Source organism: Hypomesus nipponensis, chromosome 1, assembly GCF_054491055.1.
Source record: "Hypomesus nipponensis isolate SF chromosome 1, ASM5449105v1, whole genome shotgun sequence".
Taxonomy (NCBI): Eukaryota; Metazoa; Chordata; class Actinopteri; order Osmeriformes; family Osmeridae; genus Hypomesus; species Hypomesus nipponensis.
This window is the reverse complement of record NC_140361.1, coordinates 10,997,170-11,015,236: the sequence shown is the minus strand read 5'-3', so window position 1 is coordinate 11,015,236 and position 18,067 is coordinate 10,997,170. Positions and strand designations below refer to the sequence as shown.

The 18,067-nt window shown below is 44.6% G+C and overlaps 1 protein-coding gene across 11 annotated transcripts in view; it reads left to right on the top strand.

The window, feature by feature from the left end:
• Positions 1 to 18,067, top strand: part of diaph2 (diaphanous-related formin 2) — a 319,038-nt gene that overhangs the window by 222,526 nt on the left and 78,445 nt on the right. For all 11 annotated transcript variants that reach the window (XM_084690922.1, XM_084690925.1, XM_084690924.1 and 8 more), the window contains one exon: positions 8,708 to 8,832. In XM_084690922.1, coding sequence (XP_084547048.1) covers positions 8,708 to 8,832 — 125 coding nt within the window. The remainder of the gene's footprint in view (positions 1 to 8,707; positions 8,833 to 18,067) is intronic.

Here is an 18,067-nt window from a genome sequence, read left to right as displayed (position 1 = left end):
GTAAATGTTATCAACAAAGTGTACTCCTTGAGCCAGTTGACGTTGAACTATGTAAAGTTAATTGTCTATTCACTAACAGTCTAAACAAGTGAGAAAGAGAAAGGGATAAATCTTTTTTTCAAATAATAACCTGACAATTAGACAAACTGGATAGAGAGACTGTGAACAACTCACTCTCGTTCCCCACGTTAGCTGTACTTGTTGCTGTAGTGTGCAGCATGAGTCACATTCCATTATCACAAGAAAGAAATTGCAAACAAGCATTACTTTCTCATCAAAAGTAGCTCTGTCGTTTGTTTAGCATTAGTGTCTCTGGCAGTGTTTCTGCAGGTAATTGAAAATGCTCCAAAAGAAATTGGAAAAGATAACACATTGCCCTCAAATGTATCTGTTGAATCAACTGATTGGCCATTATTTGTGTTGCAACGTGAGGAGTTTGTGGTGGCGTTAAAACTTGTGAGCTCAACTTGTAGAGTGCCACTGTCTCCGCTAAAAAAGGTTAGAGTCAATTAACTTTGAGAGGCTTTGTGTAAATATGGCCCTACATAGAGACATCCTCGGTGTGTCAGTTATCTTTCACAGAGGGAGCTGTTGAGCTAAGAATGGGGACAGGGAGAGAGTGCACGCCATAAGAGAGAGAGAGAGCATTGAGGCAGCTGTGTGAGAAGGCGAATTTAGAGAAAGAGAGAGGCAAAGGGATAGCAGCAAAGATATATACTAACGACTGTGTGATCGACAGTGTAATAGAGCAAAGGAGAAAGAGGGATAGAGAAAGCAGGCGATAAGGCAGTTATAAATAAAGTACCTCACTCACTGAACAACAGACTGACCTTGGAGTGTTGTTGAGGGACAACCGTCACCAGCTTTCAACTCTGCCCGAGAAAGTTAATTATTACATTTGAGTATATATATATACATATATATATATATATATATATATATATATATATATATATATATATATATATATATATATATATATATATATATATATATATATATATATATATATATATGGCAGGTAGCGAGTCGTAGACTGCAGGTTTTCTTATTTATTTTAAAATGTCCTGGTAGAGAAGTCAGGGTCATTTTTGCTGGGGCTTTAAAGTCCTGCATTCTGTATGTCAGGCGCTGCATCTGGTGTGTTGTTTCTTGCAAAGAAATTGACGAGTCCCAGTCGTGTGATGAGGTGGTGAATGAGTGTGAAGAGCATCAACCTCTCCAGGCTGCCAACACCTCCACAGGCCACCTCTAGCTCAGGCCTGCTATGTAGCTGCCTCAGTGGGGTTTACTACTACTCTGCCTTGCATGTTGAGAGCAGATATTTGAGCTGTGGATTAATGACAACAGAGGGCACGGCACGTGTTGCCATGTATCTGAATAGAGGCTGATATGGAGCTGAAATGATTGATTGTGTGCAAAGCAAACGATAACCGTAAAACAATTACAAGGACTATAATACACAAGTAATATAATGGATTCATGAAGACAGGTTGAATTACTACAATTGCTCACTGAAAAAATTGTGTTTGGTGTCAACACAGAACAATAAGGAAAAAACATGTGCCGTTTAAAACATGAACCAAAGACCACCTCAACTAAAGAAATTATCTTTGGTATTCAGGAATGTAAGCTATTGATGAGATAATCATGGAACTCTGTCCTCTTACCGTAGGGCAGTCTGGAGCAATTGTGGGCAAAGGACAAAGGTGTGTTTACCTGAAAATAGCCCCAAGCTTGGCCATCTGCTCCTCCAATGTGTTTCAGGCTGTCTACAGGCCCACCCACCACCTGCACACACTCTCTCCTCATATGCTCAATGGTCTCACACACATGCACACGCACACACATGCACACACACACACACAGAGCCACATTGACCATAGCTAGAAGGGTCTTCTGGCTATGGTCAATCAGCCCCCACCTCGTTCCAGTACTCCATGTGTTTATTGTTTGTCTGTCCTTCCTGCCGTCCCTGTCACCCTCACTCTTAATGTGCTGTTTGTCTGACTTCACAGACAGATCTCCTAGTGTATCAAAGGAGAACATGAAGTGAAAATGAAAGTGACCATCTGCTTCAGGCAATACTTGAAGAGCAGCACAGTTTGTCAATTGGCACATTATCAAGGGTGCGTGTGTTCCTGTTTGTGTTCATGTGTGTGTGATTATGTGTTGTGGTTTACAAGTTGTGTTCCCTTGGATATATGTTCCTCCTCATTCCAGACGGGCAGAGATCCATACAGCTTATATACACAGTGCCTCTGCATCTCCCCGGACTGGTCTCCACACGGTCCCAGGGAGTGTTCAACACCCGGGGTCACAGCCTAAACATTCCCATGCATCAGAATATGATGTAATTGACTCCATTTGGGATTTCTCTTGAGATCTGGCCATGGCTGCACTTCTGATGGTTGCCAAAAGCAATATCGTTTCACAGGCATAACTCGCATGGTGAATGTTCCTCTCTCCCTCTCCAATAATGGTGTAGCATGGTCTGGCTGTTACTCTCTGTCTCCGGCCTGCTAGCAGCTATGTGTCCATGATCTCACCTTCAGTATGGTTCTTTCTTTCTTTCTTTCTTTCTTACACCCTCCCTGGGGGGGGGGGAGTAGTCCATGTGTTGTCTCTCATTATAAACGTCACTGGCCTGTAGGGAGGTTAGGAAAGAGAACTGACAGTGAACCATGGATTCAGTGAGTAGTGTTATAAATTGTACCCGGTATTTGAAGCATGTAAAAGTTCTCAGTTCCACCGGCATGTCATTCAGGTTATTTCACAACAAAATTCCACACATTTGTTGTATGCATAAGTCATTAGACTTCTATATATTGAGTAACATGTCAGATGGTGATTACATCTTTGCTTGACTAATGGCATTTAAAATTGTATGCATTAAATAAGTTGGAAAATGTTTACAGATTTACGATAAATATGTATTATTACTGGGGACTGGTGTGCAGCATATTCTCACCTTAATGTTTGGTATAAAAATTTAATGTTGAAGTTAATATAATGAAATCAGTAAATACATCCTTAATTATGATAACTCTGAAATGGTGGATTGGAGCAACATTCAATTTAAAAGAGTAAGTGGAGCATATGTAACAAGGATTTACCCTTTAGTCTCCATCCGATTAACACAGCTTTTATGATAAATTGTAATTAAGCATGGTGGTCTGTAGTCTGGATTTGCATCATGTCCCAGTTGAATTAATCGAATTGAGTTGCAAACTTAGTATTTAATTATGTATCATTGTTTTGTATTCTAACATTCAATTTCTTATAATTATGTCATTTCATTGAGTAGTTGATTCACGGTTGGGTTCTAACTTAATATAATTTAAAAAAACCTGCCTGTGTGTAGAAACATTGAACACCAACATGAGAAAGTGAGGGCACACTGAAAGCCAATTGGCTTGCAAGTGGATCACTATTCTGAAACGCAAGGACGTTGTCCGGAGGCAGTGCTGGGAGCTGTTCAATCCCTGCCTTTTACTGTACATGTAAATGTGTTACCTCGGTTCAGTCCTTGAAGATCCCTTGTCTTTCAGCTTTGTGAGATTTCCAGGTAATCAGAAGGAACAATTTGACTGCTTTGTCACCGCAAACATATAGCTTTTCACCCCCCCCCCCCCACCCCCACCACTACCACCACCAACCGTAACTGGAGAAGCTTTGATTCCCGCTGAAAGGAGGACATGTTGAGATGCGTTTATCCTTTTGTCTTCCAATCTGCAGCTGCATCAGGTTGCTCCCACCTGCTCCCTCTCTTCATTTCATATTCACTTTCAGCTACCATCAGGTACAGGAACAAACACAAAGCACGTTTCTGCACAACTCAAAAAGCCCTGTCAAAGTTTGTTGTGCAGTTTATTGCATAGTTACCGAACATAGCAGCCAGCCAATCATCTGCTTAGAATCATACGTGTGACGCAACCATCTGATTTGCCTGTTTACTTGTACAGTACTGTTCCACTGATCAATACTTATTCACAGTGTGATGAGAATAATACAGTGCCTGAGTAAAGGTACCACTGTCCAAATTGCTGTTGGTCATGCATTGAAGGAAGTCATTTGAAGGTTATATCTCTCATTTTGTGTCCTTCTCTTTTACATTTGGTCTTCATCGTGGGCCTTGTAAAGCCTTGTTCTATGCATGCAAAGGACGGAATATGTGAGACATCGAGATGATGTGGAGTTAATAAGCTGGGGCCGAGGTGAATTGTAGGGAGTCTTGAAAGGTCTTCACATACACGGTCTCTTGTGCTCAAACTCATTTGAATTCTGATTGAGGGTCTGCTGTTAAGGTTACCCCATGTGTGCACACACCCATGTGCACACACGCACACCCTCCATCTCACACCCAAACTGACTTAATTTAATTGTGGGGGAATACAGTGCTCACTAAACTCTACCCTAGGGGCGTGCTAACAAACTTTTTGCTAATGGTTGTGGGTGTGCTTTGTGTTGTCTGCTTGTCTGTCATGGTACTGTCATTCTCTGTAATCTGTACGCCAGCAATACTTTGTTTGTCAGCTAAATACCATAAGTAGAATTTCAATCACACAAAACTGGCTTGATTATGCCCAAGTAGATGTGGAGTCAATGAAAAGGATCAATCACACTCCTAATTACACATGCAAATCTTCACACTTAGTCTTCTGCAATCTGCCGTTATCCTATAGTATGTGTGCTATACCCACCAACACACAAACACACACGCACTTTGCATTCATTAACAACCTTATCCTGCACCGTTTTATGTTACATTTGCCTTTGTTTGCACAAGTGCACTGATTATTAAAAACTCGATCCAAGTCCGAGGCCGTGTTCAACATAAATCTCCATTTCCTTTGTAACCTTTGACGGCATCGTGAGAGCGCAGGATAAAAGATAGCTATTACTCGCTCATAAATCCAAATAGAAAACGGTCGCTCCAACAAATGGCTGAATATAATGCTGACATCTTCACATTAGAGCAGATGATTTGGTATTTTGTGTTGCACATCTTCTTGCTTTCATGACGACCGGGACCTTTTTTCCTCTGCAGTTTATCCTTGGAGGAAATGGGTGTAGGCTTAATGACACAGTTCTAGTCAGAGGAAATGACTCATCCCTACAGGGCCAGGAACAGGGTGCCCACTATGAGGCATTACATCGGAATGGTGTTGACCACAGATGGGTTTGTCTTATTGTGTGACTCAGTCGTTAATGCAAAATGAGGCACGCCTCTAAGTCCTCTGTCTCTCACACTCACTCTCTTTAATTTGCATCATGCATATCAAACACATTTTTAACCCCTCAATAGCAGCTGGAGAGAAATGAGTATGGAGTGGTATTGCACATGAAAGCATATATTATTTCAACAATAATTACTTTTACATTTATTCATTTAGCAGATGCTTTTATCCAAAGCGACTTCGAAGAGAGAGCTTTACAAAGTGCATAGGTCACTGATAATAATAACAAGATAGCCCCAAAGCATTGCGGGTAGCCAAAACAAGAAGCACACATTGTGAACAACCAAAAAAAAAAGTGCCAAAAGGAAGAACCATAAGAGCATGTAGTTAAGCAAGTTACAATTAAACAACATGAATCGTTAAGTGCAAGTGTACCTGTAGAAAAGCAAGCAACAGTAAAAAATAAATAAATAACTAAAATAGAATATTTTGCAGCAAATTCAACAGTTTAAATCAGTTACCACTAACCAACAGGAGCAACAAGTCTAAGCAAGAGTCATTGTGATCCTTGAGGAAACTAGCATTGGATGTGATTGGCCTATTTCGCTGTTTCCAGTTACCTGGAAACAAACTGTGCACTTGTGCTGCTCAGAAATGGTAAAAAGTTCTCTGAACAGCATTAAAACCCTCCAGCCGGTCTTGCTGACAGCAGTCATTAGGATAATTTGACATGTCCTAGAAATCCTTTTTCAACGAAAGAGAAGGGAGAAAAATGTGTTCCAGGCACGCAAGTTGTTTTTCTTCTACTGATCCAGAGGAAATGTGCATTCAGAAGATACCAGTGTTGCTTCTGTCGTCCCCAGAAAACTGTTTTATTTTTGTGTTAATTTTACTAATGATATCCCAGAAGGATGCTGTACTCCGTTCTGAAGAGGCTTCCTGTCGAGTCTACTGTTAGAGACGATTGGTGGTTGTAGTCACGTATATTTATTTCAAAAAAGTGCCAACTGACCCGTTACAGCCTCCTTACTTTTAAAGTGACTTCAAAAGATACATTTGCATAGTTGCATTGAGGCCTTTGTTGTGTGCACAGCACTGTCTTCCCAGCTATAGCTCATCTGATTTGCTTCCATCTCTTGCTAATGGGCTATGAAACTGGTAGAAAGTCTCCTTATGGCATTCAGTTCTGTTAAACATAAACCACTGCTTATTAGACTTTTTTATTTTATATTTTTGGGGAAGTTGGGGGTCAATGGGGGGTTGAAAGTTATAGCCTGTTGGTAATTAGTGGAGTACTGTGATACCTGCCTTCTAGAACAAGCTAGCACACACAGCTTATCTATCTTATCTCACATTCTGCTCTCTTTTTTAGGTTATGAACAAGTTTTCGGCTAGCCTATTTCCCAGTCCCCTGTGTTTCAGTTTCTTGTCTACCCGAGTCCTCATCTGCTCCTCTGCCCACCTCTCTTATTAGCCAGCAGCACGCCGCTGTCACTCTGGGGCCCTGGTCCCAGTGAGCCTCCCTGGGATCTGGAGGCATGATGAACACCTCTCAGGTGCAAAGCATCTGTGAAGATCTCATCTATCTATCTCCAGCATCTGTCTGACCTCCTCTCCTGCTTTTCATTTTTCCTCTGCCGCTTTAGCACCATGCTCAGATCTCACTGACAACAGCTCTCTCCCTCTCTCCCTCTCTCCCTCCCTCAAAGGCTATATCACAGCTGAGTGGCTAGTGCCACTGCAGGCCTGCCCGCACTGCTCTCCTCACCCCCTCCTCCTCCTCCTCCTCCTCTGCCCGGTCCCCAGGATTGAGACCTGACCCCCAGCTTTGTGAACCCTGATGGAGGGCCAGTAAATCCCTAGTCACCGGATCCCCCCAGCCACACCACTAATGACAGTGACCTCACCCCGAGAGTAGTGTTGTGCCGTGGCTAGATTGATTTGTGGCCGGGGCCTGTGTGTGTGTTAGTGTGTGTCGCACGTTCCCTGTGTACTTGTGTGTACTGTAAGTACTCAATCCCCATCCCTCTTTGCAGTCTGATTGTTTGAGAATGAGAGGGGCCTGAAATGTGAGCTGGATAGTGGCTGTATGTGGCCCCATGTCACAGGGACTTCCCCTCTCTTAACGGCATACACACAGCAGCACGCTCTAAAGGGTGGTCGTACATGACGGCACCATGCCAGTGACAGTCACTCATATCCCCTCTGGCTGCCTTCCCACAGCATTTGACATGCAACAGATGCCAAAAGGCGATGGGTAGGCTTCATTCCTGAGTCCCGAGGTGTGTCGTGTTGACCATACAAATGCAAAGCAATTGCATATGAAGTGATTGGCCGTCGCCACTAGCGGAGCTTTGAAAGAGGGCTTTATTATAGGGGACAGTGAGGCAGCAAACACGACGCGGTGCTCAAGAGGCCACGGAAAATGAAATGTGGAGCTTGATTTGAAATGCTCATGCAAAGGTTTATCTCAATGGCATCTGGAGCTTTGAACTAGCTGAGATTGAGTCATATTTATCGAGGAGGGATATTTTCAATACTCTCCACTTTGATCTTTTTTTCTGCGCTGCTTGATCTTAAGAATACGGAAACCCAATCCTCTGAAAGTGGTTGTATTGTTTGTATCAGGACCAATTAATAAATGGATCTCTCTTGGTTTGAGGGGTATAGTCGTGCTGGGGTCTGGATGTTAGATATGGTTCTTCCTGACTGTGAGACAGCAGGGATGATGTTCAAAATCTAACTGAGAAGTACCTTTGAGTTCCTTTTTTGTCTTTTGTAACTCTAATTTAATGTCTAATAATCTAATGTCATGTGAATGAACCTGCCAATACTTGAACATAGGCAGTCTTCTCTTACTGACACCTGTGTGTGTGTGTGTGTGTGTGTGTGTGTGTGTGTGTGTGTGTGTGTGTGTGTGTGTGTGTGTGCGCGCGTGTGTGCTCAAGCTTGTGTGTGTAGGTTTTTTTTTGTGCGGGGGTGCATACATTAAGTATGTGTATAGGGGTGCACTACTCTCTGTGTTTGGGGGTGCATGTGTGTGTGTGTGTGTTCCACTGGGTGCATGCTTGTGTGTGTGTGTGTGTGTGTGTGTGTGTGTGTGTGTGTCAATAGCACCAAAGCCTGTACATCAGTCCTAACATGGCAGTTCCTCTGCACTCCTGTCCTGGTCTGATCCCCTAAGACTCTGGCAGCTCCTTTTAAGTGGGGACTTCAAAGAACTGAAGTGAATAGTGAGGGAGTGCAGTCCAGAGGAACTCTGTAAACAGTGATTACAGACTGATTAATGAGCTGGAGTCTCACATGCTCACCAGCTTTCTAGGCCACCCACTACAGTAGGCTGGCCTGCTAGGACACGCTTTAGAGTGAAGTGTGTAGCCCACACCAGAGCAGAAACAGCTGTGGGCGAACTCTGAACTTGATATTGCTGGCTGATGTTATTATGTAAATCATGTTGTAATATGGTAATGTTATGGTATAAATTATTTTTATGTTTAAATCTGTTTGTTGTGGTGATTGTTCCTCAGTGTCCGCTGAGATCCTGAAGAGCAGCTTGAGCACGATGGAGCGCCACATCCAGAGGCTTGAAAACGACATCCAGAACTTCCCCAAGACGGACGACCAGCAAGATAAGTTTGTGGAAAAGATGTCCATATCCTTTTTTTCCAGTGCTTAACGCAGGTTTTCCTCCACTGATACCTGGTCTTTAGTGTATGCTTGGCCTAACCAGTCCGCCAGGTGTTGAACACCACAGGTAGGCATGTGTTTGTGTGCTTGTAGTTCAGTAGATGGACTGTTTTGTGTTCTGTTTATGTTCCCCCAGACAGGACTGAGTAGTTGCAGGGCCGCCAGTGTGACTTTAGGGGCTGAAGGAATGGATATGTGAGATGTTGATGAGATCTCCTCCTCCTCTCGCCTCACGTCCCCATAGGGAGCTCAGGCCCAGAGCTATTTTTACTGCTCTCCACCACATCCCCCTCCCCTCATATCTCCTCTCTCCCTCATCCCCCCTGGGGTCCTCTAATAGGGGCTCCCTCCACCCACGCTGATTTATCCCCCTGGCCCCCGCCCCCACCCTCTGGTTTCATCTCCTGACCATCCACAGGCCCTTCTTCACACAACCATCTGCGGGCTATCTCTTCCCTGCTCCTCTATCGTTCGGATAACAGAGTGCTTTCACTTAAACTAAAGCGGCTCTGCTCTCAAATTTAATTAGCGATGCCTTAGCACATCCCCGACTCCATTTTGAGGAGTAAGGCGCCTCCTAATATAGGTTTTTCGAGATATCTGGTACCTGCGGACATATACTCTCCCTCTCTTTGGTAGAAATTGACTCACAGATCGATAGCTTGCGGCCATGATACCTTTTATGGATGCGTGTGGCAGTAGAACAAACCAAATTCCCTGCGTGTTACTTACTGCTTCTATTAAAGAAAAATGTCATAATTCAAGTGCAATTAATCAAGTCGAAATGTGTCCCATATGCTCAAACTTAAGACAGTATTTAACCTTTGTTTTCTCTCTCTCTCCTTAATTTAGTGCGCCTAAACCTGGAGATTTATGAAGGCTTACTTTGCACTTTGGTTGGCATAAGAGTAATAGCTTCCTAGCGCATTAACAAGCTGCTCCCAGTCAAAGAAGGCCACTTAAATGGATGTAATTAAAAACCATGTGGCAGAGACCTCCCCTGTAGATGTGTGAGAGGAGCTCTCCAGCCGCCGACGTCAGGATGGATCCCCTGACTCCTGGGGGGACCTGGACAAGCTGGAGTGTGAGGAAATGCAGGTGTACTGCAGCATGTCTCTCTCCCTTAGTCTCCAGGCTGTCCCCAGAGAGAACCAGGCAGGTTGCCCTACAGCACTGGTAATGCCCCTCTTCCTGACTGCCTGTCTCACTTGATCAGGCATGGGAGCCACAGTGGAGGTGCTGTGGCATATGGCTGGCCCCATTGTAGTTGTTGCCTTGTTTTTTTAGAAAAACATAATTTTGGGGGGAAAAGAACTGGCCAGAGGCAGTTGCTGCCTCCATTTTGAACTGGTCTCCTCCGTTTTGTACGGCTGTGCTGTGGATGACAGACAGCTGAAGATAGCACAGCTGTGGCTGCCTTGTTGCGGAGTTGCCATTGTTACTTTGGCTAAGGCCAGTCACATGCACTTTAACTTTTCCTGGTGTGGCGTGTAGGATCGATAGGGATGTGAAGGTGATTCAAATAGAAAATAGAACTGTGTGTTCCGTTGGTCCTCCATCTTGCTCTCGCTCTCTCTCTCTCTCTCTCTCTCTCTCTCTCTCTCTCTCGCTCTCTCTCTCTCTCTCTCTCTCTCTCTCTCTCTCTCTCTCTCTCTCTCTCTCTCTCTCTCTCTCTCTCTCTCTCTCTCTCTCTCTCTCACTCTCACCCTTTCCCTCTCCTATGCGCCTCCCTCAGCAAACCTTACTCAGCCCCCTAGAGTACGATTGACCTGTCTTTGACCTTCTCCACCTAATGAAGTGATTCAGTGTAAATCCCTGTCCAAATATCAAGGTGTGTGGACGGCTCCCACACGACCCACTTCTATCGATCCAGGTGATTAGGCTGTGAGGGAAATCAGAATGTGTTTCCCTGTAGTAACTCCCTGAGTAACCCCCTCCTAACGCACTGTCCCCGGTGCATGAACCACCTCTGCTTATTATCTCCAAACCTTAGAATGGTGTCATTGAATTATACCTCTAAAATGATGGAACATGTGTGCATGTGAACATCTGTGGTTTTAGATAAAGAGAGGGAGGCATAAACAATGCCCGCCTTCACAAGTTTGATAATATTTGTATTTCCTGTGCGAGATTTTACCTTCAGCTTAGATACAGAACCATAATCCGTGTTATGCTGTTTAGTGGATGGAAGTGACAGCAGGACATTTCCACCACCATATAGTTTAGTTTTTGACATTTCCTTCCTGTAAGATAAGCCAGCTCCGTCAGATGGGCGCCTACCTTTTAAAACGACGCTCTGGGATTAAAGAAGGATGCTTGTGCCTTGAAACATGACAGATGAAAGAAAAACAATAACAAAAGCTTCACATTTGATGGTTGAGCAACCCTGAAAAAGTTGGAGTACTTATTTTCCTTGACTGTTGAGCGCAAGGATGAATGATGAGTGTGTGTGTGTGTGTGTGTGTGTGTGTGTGTGTATGTATGTGCGTGTGTGTATGTGCGTGTGCGCGATTGTATGGAGGTGACTTCTAGTCTCGCTGCATTTCACCATAAAACTGGTTTCTCAAACCAGGTAATAAATTGGCAAACACATTGTCTTGCACTTTCTTGCAAAAGTAACAGCTCAGCTAAATCATTTCGTTTGAGTTTATTGATACATTTTTCTCCTACCATTAGTGTAATATATGCAAATGACTGAATGGGGTGTTTGTTCAGCGCTTTAGAGATCTCTATCTATCAGTGGTAATGGGAGCCTACAAAGGCATGCAATGGAGGCACGAGTCTCCTGAGGGCCTTATTTCACAGGAGGAGCTTTGGTGATCATGCCCCCCTCCCCTCTCTGGGACTCTGTGGCTGCTGGTAGCAGGGGACTCTGGGGGTTGTTAGTCGGGAAGGGGAGGGAGGGCTTCCAGGGGACCATGCAGACTGGGTTCCTAATGGAGGAGGAGGGGGTCAGGGCTCTGGTGGGCTGAAGACAAGCCAGACAGAGTCTACAGTGGATATATGGTTAGGTTTGTCTAATAGACCCCCTCACCCCCTTCCTTTATCACCATCATTCAAGGTGATGATGGTCCACTTAACCTTTCAGCTCCCTGAGGACCTAATGGGGAGGAAATCAGCATGTGTCATTTTTAACCCTTAACCCCACCCACCACACCACCACCACAACTACCATTAACACTTGGAGCAAAGAGCCAGCCACATGAAGCAGAAGTCCAAAACAAGAGCTACTCGTAGCTACACACTGTTGTGTTTAAGTAGCTCTTCTTGCTAATACATATTTGGCCTATCAATTCAACAAATTATTTGTATTGATATGAAGGCCTGTTCTCATGACAGCAGCTGTCTGTTGCTGATATTCAGTGTCCTTGTTTGGTTAGTCATAAGGAGGCTGTACCACTCAGCCAATTGACTGAAGGTAGATCATGTTCCTAGTGTGGAGGCGTTTGGCTCCAAGCTGGTGACATTGTGGAACACGCATGCACACACTCTCACAAACACACACAAAGATGAACACACATGTGAGGGTGTTCCAGTAACTCTGAGAGGCCAGACAGACTCAGCCCACACACTGCTCTGCTGTACGCATGCCCAGGGGCAGAGCAGCATTGCCATCCTCATGACTTCTCCATTGACAGATGCATTAATGTAGGTACCACCTTGTGTTGTTCACATAGGCATCCTTTTGATTTAGGTTGGATTTCAAAGAGGGAGAGGGCACTGCTGTGTGTTTGTAAATGGGCTTATGCCAAATGACAACTGATAGGGTGCCTGTTTGTTTGCTTTAGAGGAATGCACCGTGTCCAGGTTATGTATTCCCAGTGTAAACTGCTTGTTTGGTACTTTAGTAGGTAAACCCTGGTTTTCATACAAAAGTAATGGGAATTAGTTTGTTTTGGGATTTGATTGTTTTGGTTAAATTTGATTTAGTTGGAAATACTTGAAAAGGTGTTGATTACGTTTAGGTCGTTGTATGTATGTGCTGTTAACTGTTCTCGTCAAGTAAACATGCTTTTTTCCCATATGACAATATGACAGACATAGATGTCACTTTTTTTCTGATACACACCTCAATGTAGTTAGCTGTTATTTTGTTTATGTTTACAGTGCATATAGGAAACCAGGTCAACAGACTGTGGTGGCATTTTCACTAGCCTTGTTTACCTCGGCAACCCTCAGTTTTTTTTTCGCCTAATGAAATGCACTGTAAATTGTGTGGCCAATTAATTCCTATTTGCAGCACAGATAAAAACCCTGGAGCATTTTAATTAGCCCCCCAAAAAACTGCAAAGAAGTTAATAAATAAAGGACATTAAAAAAAGAAGGGAAAAGAAACGTAGGCAAATAGTGTTTTGACTTCAGAATGTGTCACTCTCCTCCGTGGTTACCCAGTGTTCCGTTTTGTCAGCGCATGTCCGTCACCAGACAGAGGCAACAGTCAGAAACAATAGGCATCTTTCCATTTGCACAGGAGAGACTCTGGATTTAATTAACCAATTTCAATAGACCAAACGCCATCAGCCTAAAAGGGGGGTTGTAATTCTAATAATTACAATATGGGGGGGGGGGGAGCCATGTGCTGGGCGATGTCACCATCTCACCACAGACCCATGTTTACTGGGAACTGGCGGTGGAGGCCATGTGTTTCCTCTGATATCATTTAGCAAATGCTAATGCTCTTGATTGCCTTGATCTGTGGTGGGGCGGGAGATATATGGTGCCTGAAAGAGAGCAGGGACGAGGGAGGCTCAATGACTGCCTCTTCACATCCTGTTTAGACCAGCTGACAATGGCGACACATCAAGCTGCACTATAGGGACGAGGTGCTGCTTGTATTGTTATGATTAGAATGGTATTTAACACAAACCTGAATGTTACTGATGATTTATGTGTGCCATGTTCTGATTGTTAAAGTGGTGCAGCTGTTTAGGGGAAGTGGAAGGACAGATGCTGATTCGATGTTGACATTCACACATTACGAGATTCACAAATGAGTGATTTGAGCACCGGACTCACTGAGTCACTATATTATCCTCCATGCAGTTAAGCCAAGATCCATAAAACATATTCATGCTCCTTTGCCTGGATCAACACCATTAACCTTGGCTCTCCATATCTAGTTGTATGCTGGTGTGCCACAAATCAAATTAGATGCCCGGTTTCCAAATCAACTTGAACTGAATTTGTTCAGTTGTCAACATGTCGATCTCTACTCACTTGGGGCGAAATCACACACCCACTGCTTTAATAAGTTGATATACGCAGACTCTGAACAATAATGGGGGTATTCTAAAGAAACAGCTGACAGTCTCTGACAGTTCAATTTTTCTTTGTACAAAGTTGGAACCCCAAGTCTTGATATGATGCCAGGGGAGTACTCCAACTGAAGCCCCACTTCAGGAGTGGAGAGGACACATGTTTCACTTATTATCAACAAGAAATCTCATTTTGTCATTTTTGCGTCTGATGTTAGACGAGACACAGGGACATCTCAATGTGGCCCATGTCATTATTCGAGCGAATTCCCCCCCGAAACTCCCCAATCAGTGTCTTGTTAGTGTGCAACGCAGTGGCTGATGTGGCAGGTCCATTAGCCGGTGGAGTTAGCTGACAGGCCGCCCGGCCTCTGTTCCCTGGGGCTGGGGCTGATGCCAGGGATAGAGAGAGAGAGAGGGGGGGGAGATTCCCACAGACTACCCAGGCCTCAACCCCGCTCCCTCTGGGTGAGATGCTGTAATATTCCACTGATCAAGCCTGAGTGCCCTGCCAGTCTGGGGGTCTCGAAGGAATGGACCCAGAGCCTGGCCTCGCTCCGTCGGGATCTAGTCCCACTGGCCCACCTGTGTCCCGGGAAACCCCCACATGTGCATCTTTGGAGATCTGGACTCTCATTGGCTGAGGAAACCTCAAGCCTGTGGACTGTGCAGTGCATTGAGTGACTGCCACCGCCAAGTCTGTATTTGGAAGCAAAAAAAAAAAAAAAAAAAAACCTTTGGCAATCCCAACTTGCTTATATCATAACAATATCAACGAAACAAGTGTATTTGTAGGAGTGAACTAGTACTGTCCTATCCCTTCTCCTTTCTTCTCCTTGGGAAGTTTATCCTCAAAGTTGGTCTTGTCTGTCGCTCCAATCTTCACATCATTCCTTCCCCAACAGGCATGTTCTCAGAGCAGGGTAATAGACAGAGCCCAGTCGCCCTCATTTGTCACAGGCTCCTTGGTTTGATGCAAAGCCCCCCTCAGCACTTGTTGCTGAGTGCTAATCCCACTGTAGACACGGCTGCACTCCTTCCCACTGCTCGGCCCCTCTCTTCCGTCGTCACGCCTCATGAGTTCACTTTCATTTGATGTTTTAATGAAATCCCAGAGCCTCTCGGTGGAATTGTGGCCCATTGTTGCCGTTCTATCAAATGCAAATGAAAACGTGATTGGTGGTGTTTGCCAGCAAAAAAAAAAAAAAAGCATAACAGTTTACTGTTTGTTTATAGCAAGTCACACTAATAGAGGTGTTTGGTGTACAAGTGAGAACTTTGACTGTGAAAGATACAATGCTTTGAGTGAACGGCATACAATGTGTCGAGTGATGTGCATACCTCTGTAGTATCCATTGTTTCAATGCACTCAGGAAACGATAAGTCGCTGATGCCGTCCGCTGATGCGGCGCTTGTTTGTGAAATGAGAGGTGAGGAGGGCGCTTAATGGTGGCCTGTGATGTACAGAGGAGACGGCTGACATTTATTTTGCAGCAGACAGCGGTTTGTCCACCAGCGGCTCCATTTATTGTGCTTTATTGCTTATAAGAAGCACTGGGCAGGGCCCAAAGCACAGGGGAGAGCTCCCTGATGAAAAGGCCAGGGTGTCATTAGCCAAGTAGCGACGTGCACCAGATGAAAGCCGCTCTCAAATGTAAATCAAATTAATGCCAAAATATTTCCCCACATATCTTTAATGTTATTATTTTTTCCTGCTGACGGCACTTGGGGAATAGAACTCTGCTGTTCACTAGCACTCTTCCGCCCGACTGCTATCCTTCCTCCCTGACAGGACCTGCAAGATCAGTGTCTCCATGCCTCCAGGGTGTCAATCCTACTGCCTGCTCAATATATGTTGTTCCCACGTACGATTAGTCGGATGCATTGACCCAGTTTACAAGCTTTAGAGCAATTAAGAGGCTTCATTATGCAAAATAAAGTGTATTAATTCCCTCCAAGTTACTAATTGACTGTGAGATGTATCGTCAGCGTTGGACTTGACTCCCTCCCTGGTAAGGAGGAGATCCTCATCCGTCTCAAGGTCGTCCTTCCAAGGAAGAGACAAAGGAGAAAGCAGGCCTCAGGATGAGCTCATGCATCTGATGTTCAGAGAGTGCCTCAGCGAATCCAGCAGTCAGCAGTGAAAGTAGAAGGAAGGATCTCTAATTAAAATGAATTTGTGACAGCCAGGAACACTAACAGTTACAAACTGCTATCTGATGGTAATCAACGGGGGTTTCTCCATTAATTGGCAAAATGAGCCTCATCAATCACACCGAGGGGGAGGCAGACAGAGACAGGCGTCGCCGCTGCATCCCGTCACCGACGCCCGCCGTAGGGGGACCAGCGTGAGACACATTTCGAGGACAGAGTCATGGTGAGAGCCAGGAGATAACTTTTTTTCTCCCCCCCCACCCTGTTCACCATGCATCTCTTGCAACTCAATACTGAGCTCCCTGACTCACTCTGACAGCCTTTGTTTTGCCCCCTCCGCATTTCAAATGGGATTGGTTGTTTTTTGCTGTCACTCAAGCCCTCGACAGGATTGTCATAACATTGCGAAGCTTTGCCGCTTTATGGAAGACATTCTTTGCCAATTTTTATTAAGACACCTGTAGAAAGTGTACTTTGCTCTCAGTGGTTTAGCAATGGTCCTGACTGCGTAAGAACTACATGGTTTCTATATAAGCACACCAAAGTGAGCCTAAGTAACTATTTTGCCTCCGACATGTTTAGTAATTAGCAAGAGGAAAATTACTTTAAAATCCGTTTTAAACGCTTTCTTAAACAAGGTCAAATGTATGTACATTAGCATGTTTATTACTTTCATGCTACAAAAACAGGCTTTGTGTAGTCAACTCAAGGCAAACAATATCTCCTGTATGAACATTATCGCTACCTCATAAAGCAACCTTTTCTTGTGAACTCTGTGCTCTTGCAACTGTGATTTATCTGGCCAAATAAATGCCTGGGCACCTTGTGTTGTCACCCTGCCTGTCTCCTGGGGTCTATAAATACACTAGGCAATAATTGACTGCTCCATCAATAGCCCAGATCAATAGACTGCTCCTGTTCACCGTGTCACCCGATCGATTTTGGCCAATCACAGGAATCTCTGGCCGCAAATTAGTTATTGCTTTATATTGCTGCTCTGTGGCGTGCCGCGTCAATGCACCGCTAACCCAGTTACTTTGTGTAAAAAGCTAAGCACAATATATCTCCTGGAAAGACTTATCAAGCCCAGGTGTCTGTGTCATCATCTATCTTAAGATCGAGATCACAGAGACTGTTTCATATGAGTCACTATCAAACCTTTTGTTTAGCCTTGTAAGTCAATACTGGAATGTACAAGATGACCTACTTATACTCCCCACAAACAGCAACTAGCAATATATTCCATTTAAAAATAATCTCAACTGACAAATGTAATTAACAATTAACCCTCTATTAGAGTTGTGCCGAGGCCGGGTGACCTGCAGGAGTGGTGTTGTAGTCGTGATGCTAGCTGCTTCATAGAGCATGATTAGATGCAATGAGCAGAATGCCTGTGGAGAAGGCTCAGCAATGGTGGGGGTGTGTGTGTGTGGGGGGGGGGGGGGTGAGGGCGGGCGGGGTGGCAGAGGAGACAGCAGTGACAGGCGGACACAGCAGGCTGTCCCTAGCCGCAGCCACCCCCACACACACACACACACACACATCCACTCTCACACACACACAGAGCCTGTGTCTGAGCCGTGTCATTTAACAGAAACAGGGATGTGTGAGACACCGCTGTCTGTCTGAACCAACTCTGACCTTGAATTGACTTTCGGTGATGAAGACTTACAGTTGATCCCTGGGCTTTCTGTCTCCCCGAACTCCAGCCCACATTCTGCTTTTTTTTTCAATCAGTGTTCAGGGTTTTGAAGGACAAAGAGAGGAGCATGTTCTTCAGGAAAGAAGGTT